The sequence below is a fragment of the Excalfactoria chinensis genome, chromosome 2 (genome assembly GCF_039878825.1).
Source record: "Excalfactoria chinensis isolate bCotChi1 chromosome 2, bCotChi1.hap2, whole genome shotgun sequence".
Taxonomy (NCBI): domain Eukaryota; kingdom Metazoa; phylum Chordata; class Aves; order Galliformes; family Phasianidae; genus Excalfactoria; species Excalfactoria chinensis.
The window spans coordinates 52,731,840-52,745,072 of record NC_092826.1 but is presented as its reverse complement, the minus strand read 5'-3'; the positions used below and the strand labels follow the sequence as shown (position 1 = coordinate 52,745,072).

General features: G+C 36.3%; 1 protein-coding gene across 2 annotated transcripts in view; it reads right to left on the bottom strand.

The window, feature by feature from the left end:
- The window catches only part of CCDC102B (coiled-coil domain containing 102B), a 136,596-nt gene that overhangs the window by 59,027 nt on the left and 64,336 nt on the right, over positions 1-13,233 (bottom strand). For both annotated transcript variants that reach the window (XM_072330590.1, XM_072330592.1), the window contains one exon: positions 12,792-13,001. In XM_072330590.1, the coding sequence (XP_072186691.1) occupies positions 12,792-13,001 (210 nt within the window). The remainder of the gene's footprint in view (positions 1-12,791; positions 13,002-13,233) is intronic.

Below are 13,233 nucleotides of genomic sequence, written 5' to 3'. Positions count from 1 at the left end.
AGACAAGTCAGTAAGATATCACAGTTACGGTAAACACGAAGTAGCACACTGTATTAAAACAGAATAAACTAATACACTGTTCTATCTTTTCTGCCTAAACAATTTAACACTATTTCACTCTATTTGTAAATCAAGTGCTGTCCAAGTCAACATACTGTGGTAGCATTGGCAGCATGGTTGCTTGCTTGTTTGTTTGCTTTGCGGTGCTTTCGTTTGGTTTGTTAGGGTTTTTTGTTTGTTTTGTGTATGTGCATGCAATCTTTGCAGTAACCATACAAGCATTATTAGGCTCAAAGGATAAACACAAAAAAATTGAATCCTTCCTGATTCTGATACTTTTGTAAAAGCTATTTAGTTTGTACACTGTGATGGAATGAATTCACAACAAGCAGTCTTCAGAGCACATCTAAAGCTTTTTTGCAAGGTAATATCTCACTGCGCTATTTCAGATCTTGAAAAAGAATGTGTGAAGGATTATTGTCAGATTACCATAGAAGTTCTCTAATGTACATCTTATGAAACCAGCAAGGCACTTCTGTCAACTCTCTGGAGCAATTTGTCTGAGGACTATTCTACAGCAGAATAATTTTTCTGTCAACTTCTGCTGTGTTGTCAACAGTTATACCTAATTTGACAGCAGGTTAGGGTAAAAGAGCAAGAGGACACAGTATACTGAAAAAGTAGAAGTTCAGAGTTGGAAGTCTTCTCTTGGTTTCTGAAGGATTCACACAAACACATCACTACTCTAAATTTTCTGGTTAGGATGCTTATTTTATCATGACTTCCCATCTATTTTATTCCCATCAGCTATTCCTCCTTTCCCAGACTAACAAAATCCAGGCCTTCCCTACTCAGTAGGAATTTGATCAAACATGCCACTTCCACACAACCATTTCTTACCATGCTAATGACTCTGATCTCTTATTTGTATCTTGCAACTACTGCTGTATTAAAATTAAAAACCACATTTGTAAGTTTCAGCCTTATAGTATATGGGACAAATAACTACATCTTCCTAAATTTAAACAAGATTATAATAAATGAATCACAAGATCCCTAAACAAAGGGATAAAACTATTCACTTTATAAGGAAAGAAAATAAATAGGCACAGACATTTTCAGACAGGAGTCACTTCAAGAGGAAAAAGTAATATACTGAATACTTATATTCATTTGTTGTACTTCTTTTTTAACAGTTTCTTAAATAAGTTAAACATTAACCTCTTTTCCTATTAATTTATGTCATATGTGTAATCAGTGGAAATCAAAGATCCTGAAATACAAGACTAGACGGACACTAATACTATGGTTAGCACTGACCTAAAAATATGTTAACATGCTAATGGAATTAAGGAAAAGGACACTAACAACAAAGAACTCAAAATATGAATGAATAATAAGCCATATCTTCCACTTGTATAAATGTGATAGTCACAGATTTGTAGGGTTAATCTGCCTAACACTTAGGCATCCACAACCTGTGGCTATTTCAGACCATAGAAGACAGCAGGTTGCTATCTAATCTATAGACTACCCTAAAAAAACCTAATTATTATCAACAAGCCTTGTTTAATACCCATTCTAAGATACGTGACCTTTCAGCAAGCAAATTTCTTATTAGGTTAAGTTTGCTTTAAGTAGGGAATGCTGCCAGTTTTTTTGTTTGAAATGAAGTGTAATTATAGACACAAAACACAATGATGCAAGTACTGATAAATCCATTTTATTTTCTCTAGAAACTGTTTACAGAATCTCACTCATTATCTCAATATCTCTCAATACCATATAATATGAAATAATTCATGAGTTTCTATAAAGGTAAATCTGCAAATCCAGTGATTTAATATAATTTGAAAAATAAAGCCTCCAAACAAGAAAAAGACGATATGATCATATAAGTTCTGCTAAATATTTCTGAGCAAGAGGTTATATTAACCATGCAATATATTAGGAAATGCTACTGTATCTTGAGTGACATTTTTAAATATAAATTTGTCCAATTGTATAATACAACTCCTATTTCTCTATGGCCAAACTGAACAAACCCTACTACAGCATGAGAAATTCTTCAGACCAACAGAACTGTTGATAAGAGAAAAACAAAGCTTTATAATTATGTCCACAGTTTAAAGACAAATGAAGTACTCCATTTCTATTAAAACACAGGTTATACTTTACCAGCCTACCCTTACTGGTCCAAACCCAGCTTATATACAAAGAGGGCTCCTTTTGCACATACTGAATAGAAGATTTCATAATAATTCTCATATTAAAGGAAACATACACCATGGCATACGGAATGACATAGTGTACATATTTGGACTTCTTTATTTCAAAGTCCATAAAGAGAACCTGCCAAAATAAGCATTTTTCATGAACGATTTTATTATTATGTGGTTTAACTGCATGAAGTTTTAAGAAAGTGTACTTGAGCTCTGGAACTAGATGATTCACACTCTTCCAGTAATTACAAAGCATGTTTTCAGGCTTAAGAGTAGAGGTTGTACACTATTCATAAGGTATGTAACAGGGCTATATTTTACAGATTGCCTCATCTGTCATTCACATTAAATATTTGAGGTTAAGCAACATTCAAAAGCTTTGTACTTCCAATTATTTATCTTTAATCAGAAAAACTATTTTTTGACCTCCTGTTTAGGAATAATGCAACAGTCAAAATTAAAAAAATAGAACATTTTCAACACGCTAGCTAGAAACTATTTTCATAACAAACCCATTTGTGGCTTGGAATACATTTCCAAACCAAGCAAATTTATCACAGCCTAGATATCAGTTCAATTACCCATTTTGTGGGTGTTGTGGTTTAACACAGCAGCAGCTCAGCACCACACAGCTGTTTGCTCACTTACCCCCCAGGTGGAACAGCAGAGAGAAATAGAAATGAAATAAAACTCATGGGCTGAGAGAAAAGCTAAGACAAAAGACAAATGGAAATTAAAAAACAAACAAACAAAACAAACAACAAAAAAAGAAAACAATAAGAATGTACACAGCTGCAGTGTAACTACTTGCCACTTGACATACAGGACCAACGTGGCACCCAACCACCATCACAAATACTCAGCCCTGCCAAGGAGCACACAGCAACCTTCAAACAACCAGTCCTAGGTGTCTGCCCACAGCTTTATGACCTTCAGTACAATGCCATGTGGTACAGAATAACCCCCTCAGCCTAATTCAGGAACCTGCTCTGTGTCTTCCCCACTCCTTGCTGTCATGCTGTCATGCCATACAGGCAATGGCTCCTGATCACAGCTTGGTCCTAAGCGTGCACTCATCTCTCAGCAACAACTAACCGTTGGTGTGCTATTAACACTAGGGCACCAATTCATTATAAGAAATTATATTTTTGCTCTATTTATAGTGTAATTAATAGAAACTATGGATTTATGGAGTTTATATTTCTTAGAATTTTAGAATGCACACCAACGGCAAAACAACATTATCAATAAATCCACAGTCTACAGTAGTTTTTATATAAGCAATTGTTATATACAGGGGGAAAAAAAACTAATAGTGCTGTCTCATGTTTAATGCCTTTTTGACCATCCAGTTTCTAAAATCTAAGATACATGTGATAACACACTATGATGTAATAAGGAATCTGTAGATGTACCAACTGCTTATGAGAAGAAAAACAAGTACAATCACAGATAACCACACATTTTCAAGTAGTCTTTTCAGTCCACGTACTAACGCAAAAATGTTACCACACACCTTTCCATAGTATATGATAAACTTTAATATTAATATTGAAATTAAATATTAATTAAATTAGATATTAATATTAAAAAAATCTTAAATATTTTACATTTATCTCCTGAGGTACATAAAAGTACCATTGAAAAAGTGTCTATTTCTAGCAATTTTTCTTACCTCATGTCATGATTTTGTAATTTTGCTATCAGTATTCCACATCATAACCTCATGTAAAGTATGGATAATTTTCTGAATGTTCAGCTCACAGAAGACTACATATCCCAGAGGACATCACAGTCAAGGATAAGTCACGGGACAAGGACACTATATAATCTCACTCTCGGTCTGGAATCGCTCTCTTGAATCCTTGGAGCCAGGGGGGAGCATTCCAGCCGTTTCGCCTAGAGCTTACAGTCGGCCTCTTGGTTTTGGGACTCACTCTCTCTCCTAATTTCTTTGATTCATTATCCTTGATTTCAATTATATTGTATTATATTGTGTTATCCTTCATTTCGCTATAGTATTTAGTAAATAAGTGTGCCTCCTTAGATCGTTGCCACTGTTTTCTTTTCCCTTTCCCATTTTTTTTTTCCTTTCCTTTTTGGGCCAGCAACCCTGCGGGCCAGCTGCCCCCCCTGCCATGGGCGCAGGCATATTTTCGGTTAACCTGTGACACCTCATTTTTTTTTGCCTCATATTTACATATAGATAAAATAATTAGTTTTAAAATCTCACATAGAATCATAGAATTACCCAGGTCAGAAAAGACCTTAAAGATCAACAAGTCGAACCACAGCCTAACCATAGTACCCCAACTCTAACAACCCTCTGCTAAATCATATCGCTGAGCACCACATCCAAAGAGCTCTTAAACACATCCAGGGACGGTAACTCAACCACCTCCCTGGTGAGCCTATTCCAGTGCTTAACTACCCTTTCTATAAAGAAGTGTTTCCTAATGTCCAACCTAAACTTACCTTGGTGCAACTTGAAGCCATTTCCCCTCATACTGTCACCTGTCACCAGTGAGAAGAAACCTGCCCTGCTCTCACTGTAAGCACCTTTCAGATACTAGGAAAGAGCAATAAGGTCTCCCCTCAGCCTCCTTTTCCCCAGTTAAACAGCCCCAGCTCCCTCAACCTCTCCTCATAGGGCTGATTTTCCAAGCCCTTCACTAGCCTCACAAGACCAGTTTACGTAACCTTCACAAGATCTGCTCCAGTACCTCCATGTCCTTTTTGTACTGAGATGCCCAAAACTGAATATTTAATGGTTATGATGTAAATAAAATTTATATGCAATGTTACTGGGTTTGAATATAAACAATTTAGCCTTTTCATTTATCAGAACAACAAAGAACATTTACTTGCCAAGTGGTGACAGTTAAAAGGTAAATATCTTCGAAGAAGCAGAAAACATTACATGTATATCTGCTGATTGAACTTTGATCACAGAACATGGGAACAGAGAACACAAGAACATATTTTTCATACCTTAGTGTTGAAAAACACTACTGAATACAGGCTGAACCTCCAGTTGAACGAGTGTTTCAGCAAGGAGACCAACCACATGATTCTACGTCTTTACCCTGAGTATCTTTACTAACTGCCTGAGAAGTCAGTCTCCCGTACACATTTACTTTTTAGAACACAGACTCTCGTGTAGGCGTGAATATAATGATCTTAGAGATTTCAATAACAACATTCTTCATGTAAATTGATGCCATTTTACACCAATGAAGCCAAGGACAGAAATCTGCCAAAAGCATTCACTCACACTCAGTTGCAAATTAAACTTGTGAAAAAGCACTATTTTCAATCATAGTATGTGGCTTCTGTATAAATGATGAAAGGTAAATGACTAAGATAATTCAAAACCGTGGACACTGTTACACCTAGTAATCATGAAACCACAGGAGTGTGAATGTAGAGTAACCAATTTAAACTTAATCAGTTCTAGACCATTAGACTTGGCAAAACGGTATTTCCACTCAAATATACTAAGGCCTGCTGCAGTCATTTCCATTTGAAGGTCAGTGATTTCTACTGTTGACCTCCAGAAAAACATAAAAGATGATAAACAATGAATTTATTCCAATAACAGACACAAAATAATACCAAAAATAGATCATATTTAATCATCATGAAGACAAAAGAATCTACTTGGTATTTTAATGAATTAGATTATACTGTGCTGAACCACTCTCTGCACAGACACTTTGTAGCCTCTTAGCCATGCTGATACAATCATTTGGTACCCAGTAAGGAATATCTGGCCTTTAAGGACACACTCTCTTCCTGAAGTTTGGCTCAGGACCAATTTGTAAGCATAGTTGAGGGCCAGCCCCTGCTCCCCTCTTGGGAAGGACCTTAAGCAAAGCTCTTCCCTAAAGCTCTGATGGAAACCCTAAGCAGCAACAGTATCTCCTTCTCTTTAGAGTTTTTAATGCTGATGCTCCTATAGGCCATGCTTGAGGCTCAGCCCCACCTGTCACACTGTGAATGCAGCCATGCCCGTGCTGGCCAGGTCAACAGTCATTTTGGGCCCCCACCATGCTGACTGAATTACAAGTCTGGAAAGTCACTAAGAACTTGTGTAGTGATCTTTATTTTCAGCTGACTTTATCCACCACCACCTAACCTATCTTTTCCATGGGCTGTAGATCTGAATAAGGTTGCTGGTTCTTCTGGCCTTGGTAATGTGGTCAGCTATGGCTCCTCTTTTCACACAAAACAGGTAGAAGTCTGACATGCTAGGGAAGACATTTGATGCCAATACCAAAATTACTGTAGCACAACATAAGAGACATTCAGAAGTCCAAGTACTTAAAGCCACACCTTAAGCATTTATACACAACATATATATAATATGCACACATTATATATATATATATAAACAGTTTCTATAGCCTAATTACCTTCTGAGTTTTAAAGATATCTTGCACAAGACAGTGACAGATAACAGATAATTATAGTCCAAAAAGCTTTCAGAAGATTGCTACAACCCTGCTCAAACATTATACTCACAATGGTGTAGAAAATATGGTCTGTAATTCTGTACTAAAGAAATGAATTCTCCTTTCAACATGGTTGCTGCTAATTTAAAATGCACACTTGGTAATATAGCACTAAATGGCATTGCGAGGAAGAATGATTTAACTAAGTAAAAAAATTTTGTCTGTGGGAAAAAGAAAAACAAAAAGCAAAAAAACCCACCACCACCAACAACAAAAACCTAAGAAACAAATTGTAAAAGTTGGAAACAAGTTGTTAAGCGCAGCATGACAACATAGAAAGTCCCAGGCTGCAGCAAGTGAAAAAAATGCTCAAACGCTGCAGCCATAGACACAGGAAAAAAAGGAAAGAAACTGCTTACCCTCCAAAAGCCTCAGGTACACACAGATCTCCAAGAAGATACTTCACCTCTACTGCAAGCCCTTAATTGAGGTCAGAGGAGTGGATCCTGGCTCCGCCCCTTCCAGTCACTGCATGAACTGAGCTCCCCTGGGTTGGCCCTGCTCAATCACTGGTTCAAGCTGTGACTTAGCTTTTCCACTACAATATGTGAAATGAAAATTAAATAAATCAATAAATGAGACAATGTGTGTAATACCAACTGAAAGAAATACAACAATTACTTTAAATATCCCAATAACTGGATAACCTAGTGTTAATTTCTATGTCTAAGGGCTAACTGATATTTGATATCAGTTGATATAGTTGATATTTCTGAATGCATGGAAAACAGGATGAAACAGGTAAATAATGATGAAAAACATATATTAGATGACAACAGCAGATTAAGAATGTTAGTAACTTGTTCTTTTCTAATGTACCTACTTTTCAACATTAAGTTGAGAAACATAGAGATTAATAATACTAAATATTCTTCATTTAAAAAAAGAAAAAAACTCTTCCACACCGTTTCTTCATTATGAAGCTCAGATGTAGGATTTACTTGCCTTTTGAGGAACAACCTTTGCCTTCACCAAATATTAAACAATTTCTGGACAAGCTGTCTTAAAAAAAAACAAACAAAAAACCACTGAACTTTCTTTTTAGACAGAGATGTGTCACGGGTTACCTAGATTTACCTGTGCCTGTGACAGGGGCAGCCGCCCCATAGGGCCCCCAGCCCAGAAAGGAAGGAAAAAGGGGAATGGGAAAAAGAACAGTGGCAGCAATCTAAGGAAGAAAAACTTATTTTACTAAATATGATATCGGAATACAAGATAACACAATATGATACAATATGATTGAGGCTAATAAATCAAACAAAACAGAGAGAGAGAGAGAGTCCCCAAAAACCAAGAGGCCTACTGTGAACTCTAGGCGACACGGCTGGAATGCTTCCCACTCTCCGAGAGTCCAAGAGAGAGAGAGCTCCAGACTGGGAGCAAGATTATATATGTCCTCCTCCCGTGACTTATCTCTGGCTGCGATGTCCTCTGGGATATGTAGTCCTCCTCCGAGAGCTGAGCACTCGGGATGCTGCCATTCCATGGAACTGGAGTATGAACCTTTCAATGATCCATACTGCACATGATGTTATGATGTGGAATATTGACAGCAACATTACAAAACCATGGCAAGATGTAACTTTGGTTACTTCTAGTATATCGACTCACTTCCTCACAAATTCTCTGAAACAGTGAAGGACAGAGACATCAACATCCCTAAATTAGGCAAAGCAAAGCATATGGGACATGCCTGGGTGAGACAAGAGGTGTTCAGCTTTATAATTCAGTATTTAGGCCATGTGAGGACTACTCATCTCCAAAGTATACAAAACACTATTTTTTGGTTACACCATCCCTTGACAAAATAACCTTAAACATAAGCTATACACTTATCTTTTATTATTATTTCTTTGGCACAAGATAGTTTTAATGTGGTTCTTAAGCTCTGATTTATTTAGATATACATAAATTGAAAAGTATTAAAAATACTATAATGAAAAGATAATCCCCTTAATAAACAGTTCCACCACAATTACATGGATGAAACAACTGCAACTCTACTCAGATGAGCACAAAATGGCAAGCATCAGACCTAAATTAGAATGCTTCTGATTACATTGCTCTTCCCATATACAGGTATGAATAAGAAACAAGAAATCCCGTGAGGTTTAGCACTGAGAAATATTTTCTACACAAACCCAGCTAAAAGATTTAGAAAGGCAGTTTCAGAGAGAACTGAGAACCAGGTCTCCTCCATGAACATAATAACCCAAGACAGCTGTCTTGAAAGCAATGAGGAAAGCGAAGCACATCAAAACAAAGCATAAGGTAATTCAAACCCATACTGCTGGCTGTTCAAAGGACTGAGCTTTCCAAAGCTGGAAACAAATATCACAACCCACATTTCAGAACTATAAGTACATATTTTCAAGTGGAACACAGGATAACAACCCTTCTTTTTTCAGTACTGACAAATGATGCCCAAAATTTTACTGAAGGTTGAATTCCTGAATTCTCTCTTTATTTTTTCCTCTTTAAAAGGAATTTGTCAACAAACAAATCTTAAAGGCTGTTACTTCACAGCATCCATTTTATTCAAGTCTGAGGCATTTCACCAGAAGTGTAATTAGGAAAAAAAGAACAACAAACATATACAACAACTGTATCCCAAGTGATAATTCTGACAAAACATTGCATTTGAAAAATCTGCTAAGGGAGCAAATTGTGCAGCCATTGCTCCTTAACCATCAGAATAACCATCCCAGAGGTCTGCACTGAAATGAAGATAATTCTCCATTGGATGAACAGTGCTAAGTGAAGTATCAAAGTGTTTAACAATGCTAACATAATGCTCTCTTGAGTATTATTTTCTGACAAAGAGTTAAAACTATATTAAAAATTCAACCCATGAGATCTGTGACACAGAACCAGGAATGAAACACATAGCAATTACTTTAAGCCCTTACTACTCAAACTAGGCAAATTACAAAATTCCATCTGTGTACTGAGGTGTCTCCTTGAACGCTTCTGGCAGATCGCATGCATTAAGACAAGGGCTACAGAGACACAGACCTCTGAATGCTGTTGACAAGGTAGCAATTTGCATATATTTTTGTATCTGGCTGTATTCACACTAGTAAATCAGCACAACAGAAGACAGTAATCATAGAATCATTAAGGTTGGAAGCGACCTCTAAAATCATCTAGTCCAGTTCTCCACCCACCATCAATACTGCCCACTAAACCACATGCCTAAGTACTATATCCACCCTCTCCTTAAGCAGTCTGCAGCACTGGGTACAGTACTGAGGATCAAGCAGAAAAACGTGCAAACTTGAGTTTCGCCTGTTCTTGTGTCCCCTTGATGCAATTGCAGAAATTACACTCACATTCAGGATAATATCACAAAAAAACAATTTTTGCCTGTGATGTGGACTCACAAAGCTCTGGCGTTGGGTTGGTGGTGACAGGGGCCCCCACCAGACTTTCTCCCACCCTGACTGCTGGGCCTAGCCTTGTACTGTAGCGGGGCCTTTGGAGAGCGCAGGAATAAACTATATCCAGTAGGGGGCAGCGCCGGCCTCATTTCACAAAGAAGCCAGGCAGCACCCTGCTACCAAAACCTGCTGTGTAAATCCACTATAGGCGAGCGATCTTTGTTTTTCAAAGTATTTGTATAAAAAAAGGAATGCTTCCTACCTTTGAGAAAACAAGCTTGAAACGCTGATGATTTAAAAGAAATCTTGCTAAATAAAGTTAGTGTAAAATAGTGTCATAAAAATACATGCTGGCCATAATCCCATCTTTAAATCGTGCATCAAAATTATAGTCCTGTAATATTAAAATTTGAAACTAAACAAAACAGCAAGAACAAATAGCCTATGAACACAGTTTACTGATCTGTACTCAGGCCCTATACTAGTCAGCTAAAAACCATACACAATGAATAAAATGTTTAATGACCAAGTATTGGCCATAATAATTAGAGACAGTACAGAAGAACACTGTTCTTATTCCCCCAAATTAATGTAGAAGTTTTTCTAAAGGTGATATTCACAGCTGAAAGAGAAAATCTCTTTCCATAAAGGGCATGTTTTGAGTATTGATCTGTGCTATCAGAAAGCTCTTTTTCTTCATTTTATCTCTTCCTAGATGAACCAGTTAGACCCACTTAATATTTATTCCCATGCTATTTGTCAAATAATACAGCTATTAATTTAAATGTTTTTCTCCATTCCAAGATGCACAATCAATAAAACTAAATAGTAACAATGTCTGATCTCAACCGTTTCATCAATTCTGCTCATCTTGTAGAACAGGAGTTAACCTTTGAAGAACTTCACATAAAAACATTTTCAATCAACATAGTGTCTGCTAAGAATAATGTTAAGGCTTCACATTTTGTGCAAAATATGGTAATAATAAGTTTTGTGCTCAGAAATTGAATTTGCATGAGTGGCAAGTGATTGCACAAATTCTATGGATGTATAAATATTAAGATAATTATCAACGTGAAATCTTTTACACAAGAACATTAGCACTTCCCTTCTGTGTTTTGATCCCATGCCTAATATTCCTAGAACTGCTAATAAAGGAAAAAAGTTGTTGTTGTTTGCTTGTAACCTTTCAAATTGAGAATCAGACACATGTCAATTAACAACCCCATATGCTATTCTAAACAACTGGAAGGGATCTCACATATTACAAATGCAAGTTTTGGAGAAGCAGGGGCATAAGGAAACTGCATTTTGCTCTGCAGGTAATTCCCCAAAATATTACCAACATCCATTTTATCTACTTGGTAAGTAACTCTGTAATCATTCATAAACATCTAACCAATAGCTACGTCTTACAAAAATCCTTATGTGCTCTTCTAATCCTCGATACAACATCTGATTTCATTTGAACCCAAACTACCATCCAAGTAAAAAAGGCTTTTGGATTAGAAGCCAGACATTCTTTCAGGTTATGGATAATGCTGTTCTGTGATTCTTGTGAAACACACAGACAAACAGCTACAAATGAATCATTTCTCATCCTATTCTTTGGATGATAGCTGTTAGCAAGCTACCAGATGATGATTTACTTATTTTCAGTTGCCAGTAAATCATCATTTTTTATTTTCTCATTGAAACTGATAACCAGTTGTTTTGAAGACAGTCTTATTCTAATATTATCTACTATGAATAGGTAGACACAACGTGGACATTCATTTTTATGATAAGAAAAAGAGAGATGCCTGCACACCATATTTGCCTTTTGACTTTGACAAAAATGATGCAAAGTCGTCTCCAGCAGAGCCATGCTAGTAACAGTAAGAAATATCACAGGTGTCTAATATTCTTACAAAACTAATATTTTTTAAAAGGGCAAAAGAACAAAAAAAGAACTATAACATATTTGAAACACAGGCAGATGCTGAAACAGATATGCCTCTTTCTGGCCATATCTCCAAACTCAAAAACCCAAATTGCTTGCATTACAAAGAAATCACAAAAATCTTCATGTGATATGATATGACTTGATGCAATAAATGTCACTAAAGGAAAATTAAAAATGGATGTTCATTATATAAGATGTTCTATTAGGTTAAGTTAGACTCATGAAATGCAACTTGCTGCTTTTGATACATCACAGAAATGCACAAAAATCAGTTACATCTAAAAGCAGACCTCAAGTACAGAACACCTTGTTTTCAAATCTTTACCAGGATAAATTATTTATTTCAACTTTCCTAAGAAAAGATTCAATATTCAGAATGACTGAGAAACAATTTGCCTTGTAACTTTTTTGCTTTGATCTTCATCAGGATCCTGTAGCTACCAAAGTTTACTCAATATTTTTAGTTCCTATTAGTCATTACTTTCACCCCTAAGTTTTCTTCTCTAACTTGTCAGTTCTCCTGGTTCTTTTTAAGACTGTAGAGATTTTTCTTTCTGTTTCTGTACCCTACAGAAATTCACAGTCACTGTGTTTTAATTGTCCAGGTTTTAGATGCAGAAACACAGATATTCTCTCCTGCTTTAGGGACATATTTTGTCATTTGTCATTATGAAATAGCAATTGTACACAGGAATTCTCCTAAAGTAATGAAACATGACAATATACATACCTTATGTTTAACCTGCAGCTTACTTTGTGCATTTTGGTGATCACAACTCAATTTAATTGGTACTGCTTTATTTTTCATCTCCAGAAGTTCCTGAATTTCTTTCACTTGCAACTTCAACCTTCTGCTCTTTTCTTCCAAATACTGTTTTTCTGCATCAGGTATCTCTCTCTTTTCCCATTCAGAGGTATTCTCAAACTGCCATCTTTCCAGCTGGGAAGGATGTGGGGGCAGAGTGGGAGAATGACCAAAAGAGAAAAAGAGAGAGAAGTATGATAAATTCTGTTTTCAGGATGAAGCTAGCTACCTCATCTCATAGTAAGGTGATAGCCTTAGAAATCAGTCTAAGATATAAGCTTTCAACAGTAAAAAAGTCAAGAGCTTCAAAGGGGGAAAAAGAAATAGATAGTTTTACCAAGTAAAGCATAGATAACATTTTAAAATA